The sequence below is a fragment of the Diachasmimorpha longicaudata genome, chromosome 10 (assembly GCF_034640455.1).
Source record: "Diachasmimorpha longicaudata isolate KC_UGA_2023 chromosome 10, iyDiaLong2, whole genome shotgun sequence".
Lineage (NCBI taxonomy): Eukaryota > Metazoa > Arthropoda > Insecta > Hymenoptera > Braconidae > Diachasmimorpha > Diachasmimorpha longicaudata.
The window spans coordinates 7,221,552-7,247,625 of NC_087234.1; the positions used below are offsets into that span (position 1 = coordinate 7,221,552).

Below are 26,074 nucleotides of genomic sequence, written 5' to 3' on the forward strand. Positions count from 1 at the left end.
GAGAATAAATTTTACATAAAAATAAAAATCGATTGAGATAGTGTAATCAGTACCACACATAATGCGGCAGCAATGAAATAAAATGAATGTATATATATATATATATAATATATTTCTACTTTATTATAATACATGTACAACATGAATGGGGTTTATTTATCATCAATTAAAGACTGAATAATTCATAATATTAACTCTTCACTTCTGTGATTCACCATAAAGCATGAAATACACAAAGATGGTAAAAGAAAATTGTTGAAAAATATATGTTGACTAAAAAAATGGAATTCCTAAGTGAAATATAATAGTGGCATGCATCAATTAAAGGCGTGTTTTTTCCTCGTCAATATTCATTAGGAATCTAAATACGTAATTATCAAGCGCTTGTTAAAACCTTCAATCACTGACAAAAACATGATCATCTTTAAATCTCATCGCTTCATTGATTTGAATTATTGAAACAATAGTCTTGCATTGACTTGACGTATATTTATTTATATACAACATATATCAGCTCACTCTGCACATTGGATTATATATTACTGTGAAATATTAATCTCATCGCTCTTTCTACTTAATTAATATCTCTTTTTCTGTCATTTAATTTGAATTATTCACCGGCATCTCATAACTCCTCGTATAGATTATAATTATTTCGTAATTTATCGGGGAATTCGTACAATAAATCGAGTGTATTCGATAAGGGTATTCAGCGTATTAACTAATTGTTAAATATATTTTCAGTAATATTAAGTTGATATTTAAGAAATTTAAGGTAAATAATAAATTATCATCCGTTTGGATTCAAATGAAATCGTTCGTTGGAATTCTTCTTAGAGTAGTTTTTTTTCCTATTCTCTTGTGAGATGTCTCGATATTTTTACATTACGCTGCGGAGAATTCCTTGGTTGAGTGAGCCAACGAGAGCAGCTGGAGCTGTTTGAGGTGCACCACCTGATGCTGGAGCTGGTGCTGGGGGGGCTGGAGCACCTGGGGGTGGGCCGTATTGGTAAATTGGGCCTTGGGGCGCTGCTGGAGGCGATTCTGGCATAAACTTAGCTGAAATTTTAATACAATTGGTACCGTTAATATCTTCTTGTGACTCTTCTCATATTTGTATTTTATTTCATCAACTGACGAATTTTTTTGCTGTTAGAGCGGAAGAAAAATTTATTTTTCACTATGGACGCACGAAAAATTCAGATTTTCTTCTCTGAGAAAAAAAAATTCTGAAATTACTTTCTTCTAAATTGAATTATGAAATTCTGAGTAAATGAATTATAATCGTCTTGAATTACGGGTTGATTGTGTTGCATATGAATTTGATTTTTTGAAAATAATAATTGATGTGTAGATTATTGAAATTAATTTCATTTTTTATCAGCATTAAATTTTTGCTTTGTTTTCTTTCTCAGTGTGAAGAGTTTTCCAGTTTAACTTCTAGTTTTTTCGTACGTTTCTTCAATCGATCCAGTGAGATCAAACGGCAAATGGTGTTTCAACTATTGGAAACGAAAATTTATGTAGGGTTATAATTAGCGTTATAATTGTTATGTGTCTGTCGAATCTGTGGAACGTTATGCAACGAGAAATAAAACGGGAATCAGTTTAATTGTGAAAATTATTCCTCTTGCAATGGAATTGTTTCGAAGGTTGATAAATGTGAAAACGTAACCAAAACATGCAGAAGTTTATTATTTTAAATGGTGAAAAAACATGCCCTGCGGAGTTTCTTACCTGTTGACATTTCATTTTACCATGTTAAAGGTCTTCTGAAGCTTCGGGAATAGGAGACGTCCTTTTCTGTTTCATTTGACCATTCGGCTTTAACATTGTAATAGCTGTCTCGAGTAATTCAATTCCGCCAATAATTCAATGATTCAAACAGTGTATTTATCCTTTTATTATTCTGTCTTCCATTATTATGATTTATATTAACACTTATTATTGTTTAACATTCTGTAACTAATTCCCAATAATTCTTTACAATATTCCTCTCCTCTCCTATTCTGAAGCCATGGTTCCTCGTTCTGTTCTCGTCTGTCGGAACAGAGCTCGAAAAATAAAAAGGAAAATTGAAATTCCTAATAATCCGCGTTGAAAAATTTCAGTCTTTGGAATATTTTCCAGTGATCCATAGAAGAATTTTCGGTAGCTTATGTAGACGATCTACAGGGGACACTTTTTTTTTAAAATCTTTACGAGACTAGACGGTTAATAAAAATTGTCCTCTGAAGATCCTCCAACAAATGTTGTCGTCTGAAAACTCTTTTGTGGATTACCAAGAATTCTTCCAAGAGTCGCTGATATTCGCAAGACAAAATGTTTTTTACATGGCAATTTAGATGTTTAAATTGGTGGCTTGAGAATTCAATATTTTTTTCTTTATTTTAATCAACTACTTCTACGAACACGCCGAAAAGTCCACTTTAGCGACTAAAATTCCATTTTATTTTCATGTTATCTTTCAATGCACGAGAAAACAATGTTATTTACATCACGATTATTATGAAGACACAGAGCGGGTTCTAGAGTTTTCATTTCATTTTATTTTCTTCTAGTTAATATGATATATTTCTGCATTTTTCTCTTACACTTGCGCAATTGGAAGGCTCGCGTCGTCCACATCAGTTATTCATTTATTAATTTATTAATAGTGTCTATAATGATCATTGTTGGGATCGATTAATACTGACTGAGGTCTTTAAAATCAATTGAAGATGTGAAAACAATTTCGTAAATTTTTTCAAGACTTTCGTAAGTGGTTCTCTCAAAAGAGAATTCGTAAAGCGTGAGGACCGTCTCTAATGGTGGATTATCTCAAGAATGAGGGAGTTTAGGGAAAAATATCACGTAATATTTTTTGTAAAAAATTTAATCAGGTACAAAAAATATTTTATGACATTTTTCCGTTCCATTCCATTTGAAGATAATTCGGATGAATCGCATTGGAACAGATTAATTACGTTTTACGAAAGAACTTGATGATCTCAATCGTTGTGTCTGAATGATATATTAATTGATGACTTGATTAAACATTAAATTTTTTCATTTGTTAAATGTAGCAGGAAGCCATCGAAATATATTAGTGGATTTTGAAAAAATGAGACATTTTACAGACATTTAATTTTAATAAAATTAAGAATGAAGTGTGGTGTCAATAGATGTCCACTCATTCGACGTATCTTCCTATTTCCATCAACCGTGGATGATCATTCTCCATCGATATTTAAAAATAAAGTGGCAGCGGGGACCCTGACATTCTCCCATTGAATTATTATTTCTTAAATCGATTTCATGAATTTTGCATTTCACTCAATGAAATTTATTATCGTGAGTCGTTGCCGCCGGTCAATCCCACTGAAAATGATTGAATCAAATATTGTAGATTGTTGGTAATTGACGAGGTTTGTATACGGTCATATTACACTTCCCGAATCGTCCATGCTTCATGCGGAAATTTTTGCCTCATGCACGCAGGAAAAAAATTCAATAAAAAAATTGATGAATTTTCACGAGTGATTTCTATTGAATGGTTCCAGTGGGAAATAATGCGTTTATGCAGTTGGCATGCTCCAATGTCACTACTTCCAGTGAAGAATTAGTTCTTTAATTTTAAATTAAAGTCAGGGAAAACGATGTGCCAAGAATTTTCAAGAAAAAAAAATATTGAAATGGATCCTAAAAAATTTATTTCCTAGAACCCGCCTGAGACGAACTGAGAATAATAATAATTTCAACATTTATTTTTCGTTCTTTGGCTGAAAACTGATGCCGCAAAGTTTTCCCCGTATTCTAGGAATCGTTTTTTCTACTATCGAGAAATTTGTACACGAGATAGTCGCAACATCTGCATGCACTCGCAGGTACACCGAGAAGCCACTTGCCAAGCTCGGAAAACCGTCCCAGAATGTAAAATAAAGAATAATGAAATAACGTAAACTGATTCTGTCTTATTTTGTAATTTTTGGCTCATTATTGTTGATTTTTTTTATTAATTCGTTTCGGGCACTTGCTCGGAATTTTTGTAGAATCGTAGACTATCTATTTAGATTAATAATTGCAATTCCATGCCATATGTAGTGAATTATATTTAAGAAACGCAAACAGTAATGATGAAAAATTTTAATCATTATTGAAAATTGCAATGAATGTAGAAAAATGCCCAAGTGCATAGTAAAATTACCTTACCGTCAAATTCAGACTGAATGGATTATTTGAATGTATAATTGGTCGAGTGCATGATATTTCCACCTTTCCGTGCACGAAGAAAAATTCTTAAATGATTAATAATTTTTGTAACTTATACGCTACTTGTCCGAAAATTTATACTGAATTTTTCTCGCCATGTGGACAATTTTCCATAATTTTTGCATTTGTTTTGGGAATAATCTGACATGGGGTTCGATATCGGAAAGGATGGAAAATCGTCGATCACCTGGGAGCAGCCTCGTGAATGACATTACCTACACATTAATCGTTAGAAAAAAAATATAAATAAAGGACAGACACATAACAATTGGCACATTTCAGAATCATCAATGTCTCGATGATTTTCACAACTCAATCAAAGAGTCGAAAATATATTCATGAACAACTTTGGTTTGAGTTTTAGCCTGTACAAAAGGAAAATACACCAGCGACAACCTAAAGTGTAACAGAATAACATCGACAATATTTATAGGCAACTCCTAAAATTACTGTTGAATCGAGCAAAACGATGCTAGTATATCCTATATGTACGAGAAAAAAGATAATAAAAAATATTTGGAAAAACTCTCTCCAAAAACATTCAATAAAAATTCAAAGAAATTTTGTAATGAATATAATATAAGAATGTTCTCACAAATAAAATCGTTCTATTGACAATTGTATTGATTGCCAATTAGTGACGCGAACAAACGAGTTTTATTTTTTTTACACCCCCTTACATCATCGTTTCACCCTCATCAACATCGAAATCTGGAAGATCTTCCACAAAAAAAGGCTAAATAAAAACAGGAATGAAAATTAATCACAGTGACAGTGAGAGAGTACAGATATGCGATAGATATACGAGTAGAGTAACAGATATATCGGTTTTAGGGTATAAATACAATATTCCTACGACAGAGATACAATAAATCCGGTTTTATCAATTTTCGACTGCTCATATTTTTTGGTGTTTTTAGTTTTTTTTTTCTCTACCTGAACTCACTCATACACGAATGTTTCCACCAATCTGCGCATCTACATGAAGTTCGCTAGAGGTAACAGGGACAAACATAGAAATTTAGGCGTTAGACGTTACTTTTTCTCATTACAAAAAACCAAAAAATTTTATTCTTTATGATTGCTTTTGTTGCTGCTTTATTTTTCAATCTTGGAAATTTTAATTTGCCTTATGCTGGTGAGGGGGGTTCATCGAGGGGGCTGGGAATGATTTTGATGGGCGAAACACTGACTTTTTGATCGATTGTTGACTTGTCAACAATTACACATCTTTTGTGATTTCATTTCCCGCTATTTAAGTACTAGGTGATTGAGTGGATCTACTTACCGACAATGATGGCCAGGATAATGAGACCGATGACCCCCATTATAATCATCATCTGGAGAAAAAGAGAAAAAATATTGTTAATACATTTTACATTTTCATGGCAAATAAAGGTGATTAGAACAAGAAAAAAAATATTTAAATTTAAACAAGTCATCAACAGCGCGAATTGATTGGTCTCACTCGAGTATTTTCCTATTGAAATAGAAATTTAATCAACATACTTTTAAATTCTGCAGCCAAAACTTTCTTTTCAATTTTCCTGCTTGCTGTTCGAACTGCGAGGCACCTTGTTGAAGGGCATCTGTTAAAAATTAATGAGATTATAGCATTAGAATGTGAAATGGGAAAAATGATCGATATAAGTGGGTGGAGAAAATGGATCGACTTTGTGGATCGATATCTCGAAAAACAAAATTGAAAAAACAAGAGGGGAAAAATACTTTTCTCTCGAGAATCGAGAAGAATTTGTCCTCACAGTGACCGGAAAAAAATTACTTTTTCATTCCAAAAGAAATAACAATTAGGAACATCCTCCCTGTGTAATTTGATTTATAATATATTTGTCCTTGAAATTTGGGATTATTCACCAGCTCGATCGTCGAGTTCAGATAATTTCTGATCGCGCTCGAGGACTTTTTCCACATTTGTCTTCATGATGTCGACAACTTCGTCAACTTGCGCTTGTGTCTGCTGCAATCGCTTCTGGGAGGCAATTTGTTGGGGTGTCCTAGGCCCACCAACAATGCCGTCAGTCCCTGTTCCTGCAGCTGCATCTGGTGCTAGACCACCTTCAGAGGCCCTAGTCATTGCAAGTTTGTTAATTGTAATAACCTTATAATATCATAATTGAATTAAATAATTTATAATATTGTAAAATGGCATAAAATTTCACGATTGTTAAGTTTCTCCTTAAATTCCAATCCATTATCACATTTTGAGGAAAATTAAATTCATCAGGTAAGCTGAGATATTTATTATTATGAACTAGTAAAAGGTCAAAGGGCCATGCCGAGCGTAAAAGGCCACAACGCACTCCGGCAAGTGTCCATAAAATTCGATGGATTTTCAAGTCCTGGATGAAAACAGATAAGTTTTGTGGTGAGGTAGAGAACCGAAGCAATAAAACAGAGATATTACCTCCAAGTTTGCTTCAAGAGCCAGTCATTTTGAGACAAAAAAATGGAAAAAATATTTTTGCCTGATGAAAAAATATTTCTCAACATAATTATTCATTAATGCAAATGATGGTAATTTGTAATGACCACAGGTAATTAATAATTGTAATTAATGGGTATAAGTAACCATGAATAGTTCCTTACAATTAATTTTTAAGTATTTTTCTTCCTAATATTTGAACTAATTTGAATTCATCTAATTCATGAAAAAACCATTAAAGTAATTTGAATTTGAATTTATGGTAACTTCCTAATTTTAATTGAATTTAGAAAGAAGTGGACATTCGAACTCAAGTGCTCAAGACCTCAATCTGACCCATGAATTTTCTTATCGAGCGTTTCAGCCACGAGAGGCATTATGACACGACTGATTCATGAGGTACACCACTGAATTGATCAAGCATATATAGTGCCTCACTGATTTTGGGGTCAAATATGTTTCTTAAATTTCCTCAAACTTTTTCCATTGATTGAAGGCAGCAGGGTTGAGTGTTATATATGTATAATACACCCAACTGCCACTGCCATCAATGAAATCGATTGTACTATCTGCGATATAATGCGTCGAATTCTTTTAATTCTTCAAACAAATATCTCTCTCCACAGACATAAACTTTGAAGAATAAAAACCGATTTCAGGAGAACGAGAACTTGGTGAAAAGACTAGAAACAAACCAGTTCAGTAAGCATTTCCCGGAGATCAGAAAAAAATATTTTGACTTTTAATAACTATTTCACAAATTGCTGAAGGAATTTATGAAAATTATGGCTCAACACAGAATTTTCCACGTAGTAATAGAAAATCATTCAATTTCTAGAATTGACCTGAACTCTGTTTTCCGCCTAAAAGGGCTGTATTCTACCCCGGAATACATAAAATAATGAGTACAATCCTTACATTTTATCCATTGAATAAGAATTATGTCAAGTTTTGATCATGATTTGCAAAATGCTGAACCAACAAAAATGCTCCATAAATATTCGAGGAATTAACAAAAATTATGTGCCTGGGATTAAATTCTTATGATAAGTAAAACGTAATTTTTCCATAAATTTAAATTCCAAAAATTGACCCGAAAAATCAGCCATTTTTTGTCGCACTAAAAGGGGTGTTATACGCCCCGAAATATTTCCAATAATAAATAAAATACTTACATATTTCAGATTAATTAAACTTGGCTAATGTAGTTAGTCACTGAGTGAACAGAATTCCGATTTTCTGGTGGTGTTAATTAAAAATAAAAATTCACCCCGTAGAAACGTCGACACGTAACTTCTAATGCGAGACTGCCGTTCACAGAAACTCCCCCGGTTATTGATAAATTCTCGGGGAGGTGAGACTCACTTAAATCGTAATCTCCGTGCGATATATCGAGTTGAAGGTTCGACTCTCGAAATTCAAAATTGTTAAAAAAAATCTTGCCTCAATCGAGAAGAGAAAGCCTTCGAAAAATCAGGAATATCCAGGACAATTGTTATTTTTTAATTTCACCCCGGGCTTTACAGGCAAATTTACAAGGATTAAAAAAGCCTCAAAACACAAGTTGAAACTGGGCCACCGATCGAATGCCCTTCGATAGATCGAAATGATTATCGGGGTGCGTTTGCGCATTGCACTGCGCCGGCGTGGAAGAGCCAGTCAATAACTGTGCCATTTTCGTCTCCTTCCACCCCCTGACAAGGATACCTACACGCGACCCACACTCGACCAATGATTGTCACTTGGACGCAGAAACATTTGCTCATGCGTTCAAGGGTTTTCCAACTCTCGAAGGATTTTTTTATTTAATTATATGGGATGAGATCAAGTGGGGGCTTAAGTCGGCAATTAGTTAATTGAGAATTTAAGGTGTACGAAAGGTACACAAATTTTTCGCCAGCGATTGTTCGAGCTTTCGAACCAGCGAGGAAGGGGTTGAGGTGAGTTTTTAGAATGAAATTTCATTGAATAGTTCAGTCATTAGGTATTGAAAGATAAAAATATTAATTTTGTTTTATCATTTCACTATTTTACTTATTTTATTAAATTATTCCATTAATGACAAATTTTGCATTATTTTAAATCTCTTATCGTTCCCCCCAAAAGGTGCTTCCACGACGAGATGGCTGTCCACAGCGGCAATTTTCTACTTACTCACGACGTGCGGAGATACGATTTTGTAGGGTCAATTATCAGCTTTGCGAGTTGTTGGAAAATGAAGGGAAATTGGAAGGACAAGGTGAGAATAATTATTTATGTTGAGCTAGTAGATAGAAAATTGCTGATATTGCTGTATTTATTTAATCAGATTGCCGAGATCAGGTAATGCGAGAGCTGATTGTTGGTTTTGTTCGGAATTGTTCTTGGTCAGAGTAAAATTATTTTTGGTATGAGTAATTTTCAAAAGAAATGGACACACACTTTTTATTTATAACCACTTATTATTTTATTAGCTATAAAAAGGTACATTTAGCTCTCAGTCCACTCATTCTCGAGATATTTTAAATTAAACAAAATTAGTCTTTCTCATTGAAACAACAGTCAGTTACAATCAAATTCTATGTAATTATCCCACACTTCACAGATACATATGTATACTTCATCCTTAATTTCCCATTACAACTCGTATACGTGATCTAATATCCAGATTGGTTTTTGTAATTGTCATTTTTAGTACACACTGATCACCTGACTGACGTCACTACCTCCGACGCCATCTTTCCCTGAGCTCCATCACCTCCATTAGTCATTCATCCGTTTTACAATTGTATACGCATGAGACGTTTGTGTTAGTACTCCGAAATTCATCAATTCGGTTCTTTCGTCGATTATCATCCCCTCAAATAACAAATACATAATTCACGTAAGTAGCCGTGATTATCCCTTGAAATACATTGAACTCGGCTATTCCGATTCTACCCTTGCATGTACAAGCTCGATATTATTTCAGAGCAATATGTTATTTTCGTCTCTGATTCAATCAAATGTCAACCAAAAAAAATCCATTAAATAAAATTGTTGCGTTCATCGGTAAGACAGCACGATGTACGGACTTTTGCATGAGAATTGAACTTATTTGGTTTTCCAGCGGTACTGGGGCATATAGTCAACAAATAATCTCTGACAAGTGCATCACTTGTTGCGTTCAATTTGAGGTTATGGGCGTGTACGTCAGATACTCTGAATATTTTTCTTTTGGTCATTCATTCTTTATCTTGAAATTGATTGTGTCCGAGGTCTGAGAGTTCAGTCGTGACTGATTAGACATTATTGTTAAAGCATTAACATTTTGAAAAATTTACTCCAGGATGGACGGTGGAGGATACTCAGGCGATGGCGACCTTGGAGGCCCGAGGACACCGCAGCAGGCAGTGTCAACGAAAAAATTGCAGCAGACACAGGCAAAGGTTGATGAGGTGGTGGGAATTATGAAGGTAAATGTCGAGAAAGTCCTGGAGAGAGACCAGAAACTTTCAGAATTGGACGACAGGGCTGATGCGCTTCAACAGGGAGCTGCACAGTTCGAGCAGCAGGCTGGAAAATTGAAAAGGAAATACTGGTGGAAGAACCTCAAGATGATGATCATAATTGGAATCATTTGTGTTATTATTCTCATTATTATTATTGGTAAGAGAAGCATACTCTTTTCCCAAACTTTCATGTATATATTTTTTTATCCTTCCATTTGACATTATGATGATTATTCTTCGTGAGAAGGCTGCAGGTGTATATGATCTACTTATATGTAAGTATCCATCCTTTTCAGTTATTTTTGTTTTTGTTTCAGTGTCAGTAGTACCGAGCTCAAGTGATAACGACGCCCACTAACCAAGACCGAAGATGGAACATCAAACAGGACTTGAAATTCAATCTTGAGCAGACGCTCCGAACACGAGTGAAGAATATATATGTATATATATTTACAGTTCACGAAGTGCCTTGTCTTCCAGGTATCACCGACAGAATGAATTGAAAGATCAATAATGATTAACCGTAAAAAAAATATAATTGTAAAAATATGAAAAATCAAATGCACTTTAGAAGTGGTAAAGGGTGAAAATCGTTATCAAAACTCTCATTTCCGCGGATGTTGCATTTTTCTTAAAAGCCGAAAATGTCCGGAGGCATTTTTTGTTGCTAAAAAAATTTCCAACTACAAATACCTTCTGCCATTTTTCCAAGGGGAAAGGCATATAGAGAAAAATAATTTTCATACATGTTTTATCATAGGAGATGTCTGAAGATATGTTAATATTAACTAAACGAAGGATCGCCTCTCTTTTTTATCATTTCACCAATTTTATAGTATATAAATTGAGGAATATCGGGTTGCGAGGGTCCAAAGCACACTAACAAAAATTCTCCTCAAAAATTGTCAATTACCCCTCTGTGGGGAAACCCCATTGTTGTATCAAATTAATTAGTGTATGAGTTTAATATTATTTAATACAGTGTTTATATACATGAGAAATGTGAGTCAGTCTATCCCCTTCAGTTTCCTCCCATATTACGTCAATTAAATTATCCACTCGGACATTTAACGAATAATACAATTATTGAATGATAACCTGTTCTGTGGAGTGAACCGAGGGTTACAAGACACGAACAAATTTTGGCTCTATCTCTTGGATATTGAGATATTCATGAGAGACTTGAAGGGTGGAAAATCTCGGAAATTTCATTCTGAAAAATCATTGGAAATAATTTCTTACGGTTTGGAGGGTCGAATGAGCCTTTCTTATACCATAACATATATCTCTATCACCCACGACAGTCTCGGCAGTCCCATTCTCCCCCTCCAAAAAATATGAAAATCATTTCCTCAATATCATGACACGAACGATAGGGGAGGGGACATGGAAGGTAAATAACATAGTGGAGAGTGATCTCACAGTATCATGGCAATTTTCGATATTCTTGTAAACGACTCAAGCAAATCACAGTCTGTATATTCATTTACCTATCAGTCGACTCACGACCGTCTCGTCGTACAGACGTAGCGCGTCCTGACGCTCTCGTGTCATCAATTTTACCATTGATTTATGGCCAATGAAATTAGTTTGACACTTGTTAAAAACATATTTCAATCGATCGATGATTGCGTGAACGTTGATGACGAGAGAGTAAATTATTTTTTCCATAATCAAAAGAGATAATAGATCGATCATTCGAACGTCTCGCTCGTTGAAGTGTTTATTTATTTTGAAGAAGGTGCAATCATTTTTAATGTTCACACTGTCGTATACTTTGACATTATCGTCAAGGATGCAATAACATTGGCATTTTGATGGCTTTTTTCCTTAAGTTTTGAGAATTTTGTCTTGGATATTTGCCGGAGAGGGCAGTTTGTACTGGATTTACACTACATGTGACGTAAATAATCGAAGAAAAAATTTCAAGGCTCGGATAAGACGCCTGATTTGGCCGCTAAACGATAAGAAGACGAGTCTTTTCAGTTTCTTGGATGAAAAGTGTTCTGAGACAAATCCGTGAATTTTTTACGTTTTTTTATATTCTCAACACGTGGTTGGGAATATTCCAGAATGCTGGCGAGTGATAATTTGATTTGAACTACTGGATCGACGAGCTTTTCTTCTCGTTCGAAATAATGGCATCTAGGGAGGCAAGGAACGACAAGCACGACCATGGATTGGGTTACCAGAATACCTTGGTGAGTTTTCAATTACAGGAAAAGCGTATTTTCAAGGGCTAGGGAGGAGTTCACTATTTGATGTCAATGTTATGAAAAATTTCCACATTTTTTTGCTTCGTGTAAAAGCGGACTTTATTTCCAACTAATACCGTTTTTTTTCATATTTTATATCCAAAGGTTGATGTTTATTATTGTATAGAATGAACATGGAAATGAACACTCCAATGATTCATTTATAAAAAGATGAGTAAACGTAAATTTTTACGTGAAATCGAAGTACAAAATTTATTTGCTAATTATCGACCATGATTACCTATATGATGTGACTATAACATACTAATTTTCAATCAACAGAAAAAGCGGAAATCTGTTAGGAATTTATTTTTCACTTTTCATGAACAAAAGGTAACAGAAAACTCAATGAATTTCCATTTCGCTGAACAATTTTCCCATCGAAAATCGAAAAATCCCAATAGTTTATTTCCTTTGCAAAAAAAATTGAAACGTGAAGAACTGCACGCTGCACGTGGACAAAGCCAGGATAAAATGTGCCAGGTGTTTGTCCACATTAGAACGAATGAATAATCAAAGAGTCATATGATGCCAGTGTAAGCTCTTATCACAGCTTAAAGGCCATCGAGTCGATGTTTAATAAATCCCGGCGCGATTAACGTACGTGTGTAGGTCGGACTCGACTCGCCGATCAAAGAAATCATATGCGTGCCCATTTGAACCAATGACGTCACATTTGTTATCATTTATTAGCGGTTGGGAAGATCCACTCAATTAGCGTCTGTCACACGGTGTGGCAAGGTATCCTCCCGAAAAAGTGACATGATCACGTGTTAAAAAAATAGTTATCTGTGTTTTTGAAAGCACGTGATTAATGAGCATACCTGGGTATCATGTGACTGAGCCAGTCATCAATATTCGAGGACAGTCAAGTCATCTGATTTTTTTTTCCAATATTCTGGAGTAATTACAGGTCTTGTGACTTGTTCGTTTATTTCAAGGAGATCGGAGGGGGTGGGGCAGCATTTTTTGGTTTGGATATTTCTCCCTCGAAGCACCCTTACTGAAAATACTTTGCTGAGTAATGAATCGGGCTAATTTTTCCATTACGTGGTGCAGAGGAGTATTTTTTTTCCTCACAAAAATATTTAAATCTGGAGCATAAAGCGGAAAAGCTCTCAGCTTAACTCAATATCTGCGATTGAAAATTCGAATTTACCGCCCGTCACAACATCATAATCTCACGTGAAACCTCCATTCGATAGTGAAAGAGCCTCTCCCCGCGTGATCCCTTACGTAATCTCGAAATCAAGTAGATCACGTTAAGCGGCCGACCTGGTGGGACTCGAATTACCGCCGTTTATAATGAAAATCCATTGGAAACCACTACGACTTTTCGTACTTTCCTTTCTTCAAAAACCAAAAGAATATCACCAGTGCGAATTAACAACATAGCAAAGTACTCTACAGTGAATAATTCATTTCAATCAACAGATAGATTTTCTGATGCTAAATAAATGAGGGGGGGAGGAGGTGGAAAGGGATGACGTACCTGAGGGACATCAAGTCCCATTTATTGGATTTACTGTTTTCTTTTCCTTTGAAATGATTATTAAATACATTCCTTTCGTCATAAATTTTTCCTGTGATGAAAAGTGCGGTAATAATGGTCTGTTCCTGTGATGGAAGGTGCGGCAAGGTAATTTTATAATTAATTGTGCTGTAATAAACAGCGATACATCGGATCTCCATTGAGTACAGCTGAAAATGTCAGATACTGGGATGGCAGCAATTACTGGGTCACTGACGGTTGTGAGAATTCAGAGACCAGTGGCAAGTTCTGTTAAATAGAACGCGCTGCCAGCGACAAAGGGGAAATGTTGGATATTATTTAGTGAGCGGTTGGGCGTTGAGACAGAATAATTCAGTGTCGGTATTTGAATTCTATCGAGAGTGACGTTGCGCGGCTAAAGGGAACATTTACGCGATTCTCATGTCGTACAACGTAATTATTCGTGGCGCAACAGGAGTGCGCCGCACGTCGGCTGATCATTTTTGGAGAATGCGCAGCACTGGGGTCACTGGCCTGTTGATAACCAAGGATGAGGTCGTCAGATTTGTCGCCGAGTGCATGGAGAGAGTGGGCGCCGATGGAAATCACTCGAAAATCGTTGCGCATCACCTCATGACGGCTGACTATCGGGGCCACTTCAGTCATGGCATGAACAGAATGCCGATGTATGTGAAAGATATCGAGAGCAAGCGAACCGATCCACACGGCCAACCCAAGATCGTCAATGATTTTCAGGTGTTTATTGCTAAGCCCTGGCCATCGCCCTTAATTGATGATTACATTTTTTTTTCTATTGTATCGAAATTTAATTGGCAAGTTTGACAACTGAAAGTGCAAATCTACACGGAGAGAAAAATTCAATAGATTTTATCAGAATAAAAAAAATTACGAACTGGTCCGTGAAAATTCCGGATAAACGTTATTTTCCAGTTGTTTCTCCATCGATTGAGTAATTTGACGGCAGAGGAGCTAGAAATAGCTCACCAGCTTTATAAAAATAGTTGAATGTCAAGAGAGTTTCTAGCGCGTATAAAAAAAACCGGGAAATAGTATCCTAGAGCGGATTCCACAAATTGTCCAAAATTTTCGGTGAATATTTCTCTCCGGGCAGTGAAATTTAAATTTTGAATGGTAAAGTGAACGGTAAAATGTGAGATTTCAAGGCATTCAATTGATGACCCTAGGCAACAGCCCTGGTGGAGGGGCAAAACGGTCTGGGCCAGGTGATCGGAAAATTCAGTATGGAATTGGCGATAAAAAAGGCGAAAACCTTTGGAATTGGAATGGTATCTGCACGTGGCTCAAACCACTACGGCATCTGCGGTTATTACAGCTTGATGGCGGCTGAAGAAGGTTTAATAGGGTTCACCTGTACGAATACAAGTCCCCTGCTCGTCCCCACACGCTCGACCGAAGCATCACTGGGTACCAACCCCCTGTCGCTGGCAATGAGAAGCCACGATGGAAAGGATGAATTCGCCCTGGACATGGCGACAACCGCCGTAGCCCTTGGAAAAATCGAGGTGGCAGTCACCAAGGGCCAAGATATACCCGAGGGTTGGGCTCTCGGGGATGATGGAAAACTAACGAAAAACCCCGTTGAAGCTTATCAAACGGCGAAGCTAATGCCTCTCGGAGGAACTGAGGAAAATTCTGGCTACAAGGGATACGGGTTGGCGACTATGGTGGAGGTGCTCTGCGGCGTCCTCTCTGGCGGTCAATTTGGAAAAAATATACGAAGGTGGATATAGTGCGAGCGAAGGGCTTTTACTGAGTGTCAGAATGATTAATAGGGCTTCATCGGCAATGTCTTGATTCACCGAGGATCGTAAAAAAATAAATGTTATTTTTCGGTCATAGGTGGTGTTATCTGTGAGGGGTAATGAGAAGCCTGTCAAATTTTGGCAGCTGTTCTTTGTGTCTGTTGAAGGGTAATAGAAGACTTCGGTTTTCCAAAAAGTACCCATTAAAATTCTTTAAATATTTTTATCAATTTTTTGAATAAATATGATTTTTCATGTTTGGAAAATTAGTCGTATTCTATTAGCCTTTGAGACGAGACATAACTCCTGTGTCTGTATGAGTTTAATAAATTATATTTTCCACTAGAATTATTTAAAAATGCCACTGTTTCCAAACTTTAAAAAAAACTTTGATTTCATTGCTGACTGAATATTGTAAGTGGCGGTTATTTTTGTCGATAGAAAAATTATCTGAGGGTCAGTATTCGGTGGTGTCAGTGGCGATCGACTGTTTTTTAAAAAGTGACCGTCATTTTGCCTCTCCAGGTGGAAGGAGGACGATCGCATCGCGAATCTTGGCCACTGTTTCATGGCGATTGATCCCAAGGTTTTTGCACCCGGGGCTGGGGAGAGATTAGGACAGCTGTTGGGGGAGCTGCGGGGGCTGTCAACGGCTGGCGACGAGGGAGTTATGGTCGCTGGGGATCCCGAGAGGAAGGCTATGGCGAGGGTGGATCAGGAGGGGGGTATTCGATATCACGAGAATCAGATCAAAATTTGTGATCAAGTGGCGGAGAACCTGCAGATCAAGCCTCTGCAGGCGAAGACTAATTCCCGAAAAAAATTTAATTAATAAATAATAATAATGAATTATCACTGCTCGTTAAATAAATGGTTGTCTAATCGCATTTATCCATATTTTTACCTCGAAATAATTTGTCACAAGAATTTTGTAATCTTTGAATGAATAAAATGAATTTTCAATTGTTCACATGATGCCTTCGTAGTTTGAAATTATTTTGTTCACTCGGAAATAATGTAAACTGTAATTCGATGATCCTGTGTGTTCAGTGATTGAGACTGCTCACGTGTGGCATAAAAATCCTGCGGTTTTATCTCGCACGATCGTCTGGATCGACCGACCTTGGTAGATCCCTACTTCAGTTAGAATTACGTCTATCGCTGTTATTTATTTATTTTTTTATTCACAAATTGATAGAGACGTGGCATGTGACTTGTACCGGTGCCTCAAGATTGAGGAAATTATTGTAAATTAAGCTATCAATTTTATAGAATTATTATGCAATCACGCGCACGAAAATCTTGCGAATTTGGTTCAGGATCTTTAAGATTGTTCTTCTCAAAGACTTTTCCCTCGCACTCCTCTTTTTATGGAAATCCTGGCCATATGTTATCTTATTTCACAACTCAGTCTCACTGACTGAACTTATGACATTGTAAACAAGAGTGATAGAGAGGTGGATGACTTACGGAGTTTATTGGTGTCTCTTGGCCCCCTCAGCCTCGACATCTGCCGCCCAATGGGTTATCGATGATAGCTTCCACAAGCAGCTCATCTTTATTAGGTTTCAATCGGAAAGCTTTTGTTGTGGCATAAAACGAATAACACATTCACGAGTAATCAATCTCAGGAGCTCCTGATTGTTATTAAAATTTATATGAGACATTATATGAAAAGGATAGTAAAAAATTTTCTAGGAAATCCTATTGGCAATGTCAGCATTATTCCAAGAATTTTCAGCAGAAAATCCTATAGAAAATTTTATAGAGTTTTTTTTGCACCCGCTGATCTCATCAGAAGCAGTTTATCTGTTTGTACCTCAATTACGCACTCCAATCAAATTTACCTACAACACACACCGGTACCTTTTAGCCTCTGTACCAACAAATATTTGGAGAAAAAGATTTTTACGACGATTTCAAGGTTCAATTGAAGAGTCTCGGATAGATAAGAAAAATCACGAAATATCTTAGTCGCAATCTGGACCCTCTGAACATCAGAGCATGGGAATTATGCCCTGTGGTCGATTTTTCAAGCATCGTAATGAGGTAAGTAAAATTTCAGAACCAGAAATACGAAAATCTCTGTTGATTTTTTTATTATCCAAGACGTGGGACATAATAAAGAGGTCATTCCGACCAATATGATAACTCGTGACTTTGAAGTGAGGGTCTCTCACTCCCCGTTAGCGACTCTACGACGTTCGGAAGGGAAGTAGCCCATTACCCAACAACTTTTAGTACAGTCTGACTCATAGATTTCGTACCTACATGAGAAAAAAACTTCTTGTGCGTGAAAATCACTGGCAGTGATAAGTGAAAAAGTGGATATTCAATAGAAAAATTTATTGGACTTTTATCGAACGTCTATCGGTCTTTGGCTAATTCTATTCACATGCCGCAAATTTTCCCCGCATTTTCGAAAATGTCTTGAACTGACCGCATTCATATTGAGAAAAAAAATAAAATGTCTATAGCTTATGTATTGTTGAAGAAGTGCGTTCGTGGGAATAGACTGGGAGAGAAAAATTTCTAGCCAATTTGCTTACTTTTCGATCAAATTTCCATACGCAACGTAAAGAATTTTATACTCATTATCTTAATTTATTCACGATTAAAATTACTTTCAAGAGCTTGAAAACGTAATGAATTATAGCACTAGGTGAAATGACAGTAGTTGACGATTTGCGTGTATTAAACCGAAAATTATGGTACTGTCAGTCGTCGCTCACCCACTGCGATAGTGAGTTGAGTTTATAAATTGAGAGTGAAGAAGTACAGGCTCAGTAATACAGCCTCACATGAGAGATCACCATTGAACAATGGAGATTCACTCGAGGCTCGTGTTGTCCTGAACAAAAATTATCAGTTATTCACAAGATACTGTGACACGAACGAGGAGATGATAGTTCTGTGAAATAGATATTAGCAAGGGAATAGAATATCGTTAAAATGACGAGTGAAAAAGTTGGAAAAAATATGGAGTTCCATCATGCGTACAGACATCATCATCCCGAGGGCAGCGAGGAGGATGTCGATAAGGAGTGGGAGGATTTCACGAGACTTATGGCTAAACTCAAGGAGAAGGGTGTCAATAGGCCCCACAGGTACAATATTCTCCCTACCACATTAGGCACGCAAATTTATTTCATTCATTGAAACCAAAAATGAAAAAAAAATTCGTGGAAAATTGGTATTTAAAAATTAAATTCTATCGATTTCTCATCTCTCTTGAATCGGTGGCCTGTACCTGAAAACGATGTATGTACTAGGCCGTCTCAAGCCTTCTACCCTTGTCCACCACCCCGAGATGACGAGCCACCGGAATTCGATCCCTTCGACTACATTAACACAATCGTAAGAATAAAGGAATAAAAAAGGAAAATGCGAATTTTTTCAACGTGCATGGCTCGATGATTCCGAATAATCCGTCACGCTTTACATCTTGCAGCTTCTTAGACATTAGATATTATGTATAGGAGAACAAAGAGGTGATGCAAAATAATAAGCAATTTGAAATGCTGCCAGAAATAAAACTTGTCACTTCTTCTGTGATCTTGTGGAGTTAGTATCACTTCAATTTGAATGCACGCTCCATTGAATGCTTAAATGCTCGAACTGTATTTTTGAAAAGAGCAAGTAAATAACAATTTAGCAATGATAACGATAGTTAATCATAATCGATTGTTTCCTCATCAAATTAATAAGATCTGATATTTTTCATAACCGATGTCTCTGCTATTTGGAGTGCAATTGCATCTAATCGTTCACGTGGAAATAGGCAAAGCATTGTTTTCATATTTTTTCACTAGAGCAGACCTTGGTGAATACCGGATACCGGAGAGAACGTCGCGATGACCTTGTCACGATGCATCAATGCACCAATTGTCACGCATCAGACGAGAAAAAAAATTGTTTCCATTTCTTTTCTGTTCCGAGGGTCTTTCTAATGTTAAACTTCTTCTGTAACTGATGATTTAATTGCAAGAAATAATACGAACGATTTCTCGATGGTATATTCATAAACAGGTTCTCCAGAGAATTCATTCTTTGAACAGTATAGCTCACTGTTGTGAGATTTAATTGCTCCGGTATTTAACTGCAGTGATTAAAATTTACATAATAACAGTGAAGTAAGGAATAGCTATTACTGGAGGAGTAATTAGAGCTGAGCATTATTCCATTTAATTTTCTATTCAATCAGCAAAAATAATTTCAGTGTTTCTTTATTTGTATCGTTTTGGAATAGAAGCTTTTAATTTGTCTTAATTAATTACTCTATACATATGATAAATTGACGTCGAATACAAAATAGAGCGAAATTTTTCGTAAACGAATCGCTTAGATTTTTTCATCGGGACTTCACTCTTAGGCGCATTATTATAATATAATCCATGGTTAATTATTATTAAACATGGACTAGTTGAATTTACGGTATGCACGAATGACTAAAATTGGAGTGGGCAACGAGTGCCCAGTAGGACGTGGCCGACGTTGACGTCAAGAGTGCGGCAATGACCATACGATGAATTTAGCCACTGCGCTTTCAAATAAATCCCATCAATTATAATAACAAAACCAACAGGTATCGAATGTCTTAATGATGACGGAGTAATTGGTTCCACTCCAAACGAAACAGCAACTTCTTCGCAATTCGGTTCCCTATTCATCTATTCGCTCCGTCAATCAATATTTTTCCAATTCATTTTATTCCCACAATAATTTGACCATAATTTTCCATTGACGATAAAGTATTAATAATATTGATTTTAATGTCATAAATAAAAAACATTTGAATGGATTTTAATGGTAAACAATGGGACACCTCCTGCTGCAAAATTGATTTCATTACAACCTCATTTCATCGGCCAGACACATGAGGAAGTTTGTCTAGATGAAGAGTACCTCAACTGGTGCCAAAAAAGCTCGAGATGTTATTCGGTGTCATTGGCTGACAGTCAAACGTTGGCTGCCGTTGAGATCACATCTTCAGATACTGAACTATTTATTCAAATGTGATTGAGACCCTCGGATCAGTGAAATATAATAGAACAAGATGAGAAGAATGTATTGGCGTATCAACAAGTGGAGTCTTGTTATTACGTGTTGAAGAGCTCGAGACTAAAGTATTCAGAAGCATAATTAAAAGTTGATTATTAAATGACACTTTTTGTGATGAAATAGTTGCTCTCGCTGTATGAGATTATGTTGACGATTGTGATAGAAACAATAGCTTCGGGTGCAATTGTGGCGCGAGGAATAGTAAAGTCTAAAAATAATAGCTGCCTAGTCTAGCCAAATTTCGATGAATTTGGGAGCTTAGGGGGCTGCTCTAGCGAGGAAGATTCGGATTCATTATTTTACGATAATAGATGTGATTGATGATATCATCGTATTTTAGAATAATGAATCTGACGGCATCTTCATGAGACGAAGTGGTGAATAAGTTTCTATGCCGGCTACTGTACTCAACAGGGCATACTTCGTATGTAACGATGAATATCTTGTGAGTCATCTCAGCATCAATTTTTTAAATTTTTATCTTAATTATGTTTCGTAACGATCCTTTGCAAAATCTGAGATATTAGTTATCATTATTGTTAATTGCTATTTATTTGCTCTTTTTGATTTATACAAATGTCAATTGACGACACGTGCGAAATCTGCGTTGTTTGAATATTCTTCTTGACACCGCTCCAAAAATGCATGAAGAGCTGCAATGAATATTTTTGCTATTAATTACTGCTGGAAATGTGGAAATTTTTCTTCTAATTTTTCTCGGTTTAATCAACAAAACTGCATGGACAAACACCCACATGAAAAAATATTGTTAACACTTTATAAAACATATATTTTATATGTAAGACACTGATAAATAAATAGAGTATGAATTTTTCCGTGTGGCAATGCATTCAACTGTACGAATCACCAATTTCCGAACGGAGTAAATTTTTTCGGCTGAATTTTCCAGATGTATGGTCGTTACACCAAGGATCTCAGTGAATTCGCGAAGGAAGAGGCACGCAGATTGAAATCGACTGAGAAAACCAGGCGAAAGCTCGATAAAGTCAGAGCTGAAGAGCTGAGGAAATCACGGCGTGGTCCCCTCTGCAGAAAAGTAGTAGCATTAGTAGCATTCGCATGGAAGCACACGGGGGCGAGGCTAGGGGAGGACTGGGTCTTTCTGGCCCTGTTGGGCGTCATAATGGCGTTCATCAGTTATGCCATGGATCGAGGGATATCGATGTGTAATAATGGTAATCATGAATATTCCCGTAATGTGTCATTTTTTTTCACCCATTGGAATTTATGGAATATCTTTCTTCCAGCTCGAATATGGCTGTACCAAGACCTCATGTCCCACCCAGCCCTGCAGTACCTAGCATGGGTCTCCCTTCCCGTCTGCCTGATTCTCTTCAGCGCGGGTTTCGTTCACATCGTCGCCCCCCAGAGCATCGGTTCGGGAATTCCCGAGATGAAGACGATCCTCCGAGGTGTTGCCCTCAAAGAGTACCTGACCTTTCGCACCCTAGTTGCCAAAGTCATCGGCTTGACAGCCACCTTGGGCTCTGGTCTACCCCTGGGGAAGGAAGGTCCCTTTGTTCACATTGCCAGTATCGTAGCGACTCTCCTATCGAAATTAGTGACGTCCTTCCAGGGAATATACGAGAACGAGTCGAGGAACTGCGAAATGTTGGCAGCAGCTTGTGCAGTTGGCGTTGCATCTTGCTTCGGTGCCCCCATTGGAGGTGTTCTCTTCAGCATCGAAGTAACAACAGTCTACTTCGCTGTGAGAAATTACTGGAGGGGCTTCTTCGCAGCTGTCTGCGGTGCAACAATGTTTCGACTGTTGGCTATTTGGTTTCAGCGAGAGGAGACCATCACCGCCATGTTCGCCACCAATTTTACCATGGACTTTCCCTTCGATCCTCAGGAGCTCTTCGTTTTCGCCCTCATCGGAGTTGCCAGTGGCCTGGGGGGTGCCTTCTACGTCTGGATCCATCGCCAGTACGTCATCTTCATGAGGAAAAACAAGAGCATGAACTCATTTCTGCAGAAGAATCGATTCCTTTATCCAGGAATGGTCTCGCTGATGGTCTCCTCGGTGTCCTTTCCAATGGGCCTGGGACAATTCATGGCGGGAGAACTGAATACTCATTATCAGGTCCAGGGACTCTTCACTAATTTCACGTGGACAAAGCCGCACCTGAGCGTCGAGGAGATGAGCATCGTTCAGCACTGGTCGACACCCTATTCCGACGTATTCCTGGGGCTCTTTGGATATGTTCTATTCACTTTTATTTTTTCAATTATCAGTTCAACAGTGCCGGTACCCTCGGGAATCTTCATTCCGGTTTTTAAGATTGGCGCCGCCCTGGGAAGGATGGTAGGGGAGGCTATGGCTCTTTGGTTTCCCAATGGGGTGAGATATGGAGGGCTCAACACACCCATCACACCAGGTAATCAAAAAATTAGACTTTTGCACTGGTAGTGTCAAAAATTAATGTTAATTATAATTATGGTGTTTATTTAAAGGGGGATATGCAACGGTGGGGGCAGCGGCCTTCTCAGCTGGTGTCACACATACAATATCCGTTAGTGTTATAATTTTCGAAATGACTGGACAAATAACTCACATTGTTCCTATTATGATAGCCGTTTTAATAAGCAATGCAATAGCAGCTTTATTACAACCAAGTATCTACGATAGTATTATTCTTATTAAAAAGCTGCCATACCTTCCGGATTTGCTGCCTTCAAGCTCTGGTAGGTGTCATCACTAAAACCTCACGGTTCTTATTCTTCATTTTAATGTGCATTAATTAATTAATTCCTTATTCTGCTGTTTGTGCATTCTTTTTTGGATCAGATCTGGTGAGAGCAACTTGAAAATTATTCATACTCTGCATTAATATCTTTCACCCAATTAAAGCTCATTCTATAGACAGAAATCATTGCCAACATATTTTTCTTTTATTGCAGGAATGTATAACATTTACGTAGAAGACTTTATGGTACGGGATGTCAAGTACATTTGGCATGGAATAAGTTATCAAGAACTCAAGGATACTCTCAAGTCCAACCGCAAATTGCGGGGATTTCCCCTAGTCGATAGTCCTGAATCGATGATACTTCTGGGATCGATTCAGCGCCTAGAATTAATTAAGTTGATTGAGAAGCAAATTGGACGAGAGCGAAGACTTCAAGTGAGTTGATGAGTTTGAAACTGATTAATTTTTTTCATGGATATGTTTTTATTTTATCCGAGTAATGGTCTTCCAGGTAGCTCAGAAGCTCCAGAAGGAGGCGGAAGAGCGCGCCCGTGAAGAAAGAGAGCGTCAACTTCGGGAGCAAGAGCGAACCCGACGACCCTCACGTTTCGAAGTGATTCCTGCCCCTGATATATTGAAGCTCCAACGACAAAGTGTCAACGACTTGTCGTCAATTCCTGGGAATCAGCCGGAGCATCACACCTACCATACACCGATGTTTGGCTGCCAGCCGAAGAAGTCAATCCTCAAGAAGACCAACTCCTTCACGCTGAAGGGCTTCAGCCCTCTGGTGAGCCCCGCCATGACGCCGTATACGACTGTAACTGGGGCCGAGAGCAGAATTCGATTAGCCTTCGAGGCGATCTTCAAGAAGTCAGCGACTCTTCAGGATGTCGAGCCCGACCCTGAGGTGGCTATTGTCAGTAGCACAGCTGATGGATCTACTGCTGGTGTTAATCAGTCGATGCTGCCGAGTCCCGCGACATCGAAGAAGGTTCAACTGCCGAGGGAACGGGTCATTGACATGTCCGCTGAGGACCAGAAGATTTGGGAGGAGAGCGAAATGGCGAAGGACGTTGACTTCTCGAGGTGTCACATCGACCCGGCGCCCTTTCAACTGGTCGAGAGGACCTCCCTCATCAAAGTCCACAGCCTCTTCAGCATGGTTGGCGTCAACCACGCGTATGTCACGGCTATTGGAAGACTTGTTGGAGTCGTGGCGTTGAAGGAGCTGAGGAAGGCTATCGAGGACGCCAATGCTGGCGTTCTACCGGCCCATGCTGACACCAGTCAATCGATTATTTCAGTCTCTGGTTTGGGGAAGCGACAAGGCTCGGAGGATATCAACGACGAGCGGAATCAAGGGGATTTGCAGGAAATCAATTCCATTAATAATGACAATGATGAGCATGGGAATGAGTATGGCGGTGACAAGGCTGAAGATGAGGGTGATCGGGAGAAGAAGGAGAGTGTGTAAGGGGGGCAGATGTGTATGTGTCATTTTCGGAAACTTTTTTTGTCTCAGTGGCATTTATTGGCATTCTAGAAAATTTGCCATTTTGTGCTTATAAAAAATGAAGAACATTCTGGGAACTTCCCATGATTTGAGAATAATTCTGGAAATTTTTGGAAAACTCCAGGGATTGATAGGTGTTTCGAAAAAATATGACACAAATGGAAGATCATAGACGTATAATATTCTCTATCCTTGGTAAATTTACTCAGTCCCCTTCACCACTTTATCGTTAATCTTCACCCAACGAAAAACTAATTTTTATTATTATTGGACGAAGTTTAACATTAGAATTGTTTATTTCAATGCAGACATTGTGATAGTCTTGTCCATCGATGAGACCTGATTATAAGGCTCCAATAACGTAATCATATATAACGATTATCGAACATAACGATAGGAGCACTATTTGTAGTACTCACTGTTGGAGAAATTGCGCCGTCACGATTGAGGTATTTTATACTGATTTAATTACGAATGAAAAGTGAACGAATCATTCATTCGAAATAATTTGTATATATTTATGTTGGACATGTATATGAACATATCGACGTGAGCTATTGACTTGTGTCATGAATACGATTGTGCCAATAATATTTCTTTGCCATTATGAAGGAGCAGACATGTGGATTACCGAACGCCGAACAAATAATTTATATATAGTTGTATATCACGTTAAATAAAAATTTACTGTCTTTGAATCTTTAGTCAGGAGAACGGTCTTTAGGAGACTATTTTTACATTCCATCCAGGAGGAAGTAGATATTGAAATGAATATTGTCGACTGAAACAGCTATTGTTGAGGACACTCATCAATCCGCTGAATTACACGTCATGTAGAATTGAATGTTTGTAAATATATGAAAATAATTTATTGTACAAAATGATTTACTGGTGTTCCTATTGATGTTTTTCATTTGAAAATTGTTTTATCATTATTTTTATTGAAGTGGGGAGCCTCGGGAAAGAGGGAGGGGTACAGACACTTTTTTAAAACGACTCAAGTGTCAGATCCTATTGTATTCGGACATTTAGCATCTACAATTAAGCGCAGAAATCAGAATAATTTAGTCACCTTTGTTCTCTAGCTATTA

At 37.5% G+C, this 26,074-nt stretch overlaps 4 protein-coding genes across 9 annotated transcripts; 3 read left to right on the forward strand and 1 right to left on the reverse strand.

Moving 5' to 3' along the window:
- Positions 1-91: 91 nt before the first annotated feature.
- Positions 92-8,029, reverse strand: LOC135166356 (vesicle-associated membrane protein 2-like). Of its 2 annotated transcripts, XM_064128489.1 has the most exons (5): positions 7,870-8,029; positions 6,127-6,338; positions 5,761-5,840; positions 5,540-5,591; positions 92-1,059 (listed from the first exon to the last, which is right to left on the reverse strand). In XM_064128489.1, coding segments are annotated over exons 1-5 (525 nt in total). In that variant the 5' UTR covers positions 7,872-8,029; the 3' UTR covers positions 92-880. The 2 variants fall into 2 exon arrangements, with proteins under 2 accessions (XP_063984559.1, XP_063984558.1); XM_064128488.1 differs by lacking the exon at positions 7,870-8,029 and having other exon boundaries at positions 6,127-6,346.
- Positions 8,030-8,483: 454 nt separating this feature from the next.
- Positions 8,484-11,165, forward strand: LOC135166359 (vesicle-associated membrane protein 2-like). Of its 2 annotated transcripts, XM_064128492.1 has the most exons (4): positions 8,484-8,634; positions 8,801-8,933; positions 10,002-10,321; positions 10,482-11,165. In XM_064128492.1, exons 3-4 carry the CDS (start codon positions 10,003-10,005, stop codon positions 10,520-10,522), a joined length of 360 nt encoding a protein of 119 aa, XP_063984562.1. In that variant the 5' UTR covers positions 8,484-8,634; positions 8,801-8,933; position 10,002; the 3' UTR covers positions 10,523-11,165. The 2 variants fall into 2 exon arrangements, with proteins under 2 accessions (XP_063984562.1, XP_063984561.1); XM_064128491.1 differs by lacking the exons at positions 8,484-8,634; positions 8,801-8,933 and adding an exon at positions 9,399-9,557.
- A 148-nt stretch (positions 11,166-11,313) lies between these two features.
- LOC135166333 (chloride channel protein 2) lies at positions 11,314-25,867 on the forward strand. Of its 4 annotated transcripts, XM_064128444.1 has the most exons (7): positions 17,874-18,802; positions 18,968-19,052; positions 21,667-21,952; positions 22,025-23,155; positions 23,232-23,462; positions 23,679-23,902; positions 23,979-25,867. In XM_064128444.1, the coding sequence occupies exons 1-7, from the start codon at positions 18,648-18,650 to the stop codon at positions 24,942-24,944; spliced, it is 3,078 nt and encodes a 1,025-aa protein (XP_063984514.1). In that variant the 5' UTR covers positions 17,874-18,647; the 3' UTR covers positions 24,945-25,867. The 4 variants fall into 4 exon arrangements, with proteins under 4 accessions (XP_063984515.1, XP_063984517.1, XP_063984514.1 ...); XM_064128445.1 differs by lacking the exons at positions 17,874-18,802; positions 18,968-19,052 and adding an exon at positions 11,314-12,365; XM_064128447.1 differs by lacking the exons at positions 17,874-18,802; positions 18,968-19,052 and adding an exon at positions 17,681-17,744.
- LOC135166350 (uncharacterized oxidoreductase YjmC) lies at positions 12,412-16,665 on the forward strand. The gene is made up of 3 exons (XM_064128475.1): positions 12,412-14,667; positions 15,117-15,673; positions 16,221-16,665. Exons 1-3 carry the CDS (start codon positions 14,353-14,355, stop codon positions 16,525-16,527), a joined length of 1,179 nt encoding a protein of 392 aa, XP_063984545.1. The 5' UTR covers positions 12,412-14,352; the 3' UTR covers positions 16,528-16,665.
- Positions 25,868-26,074: the final 207 nt, after the last annotated feature.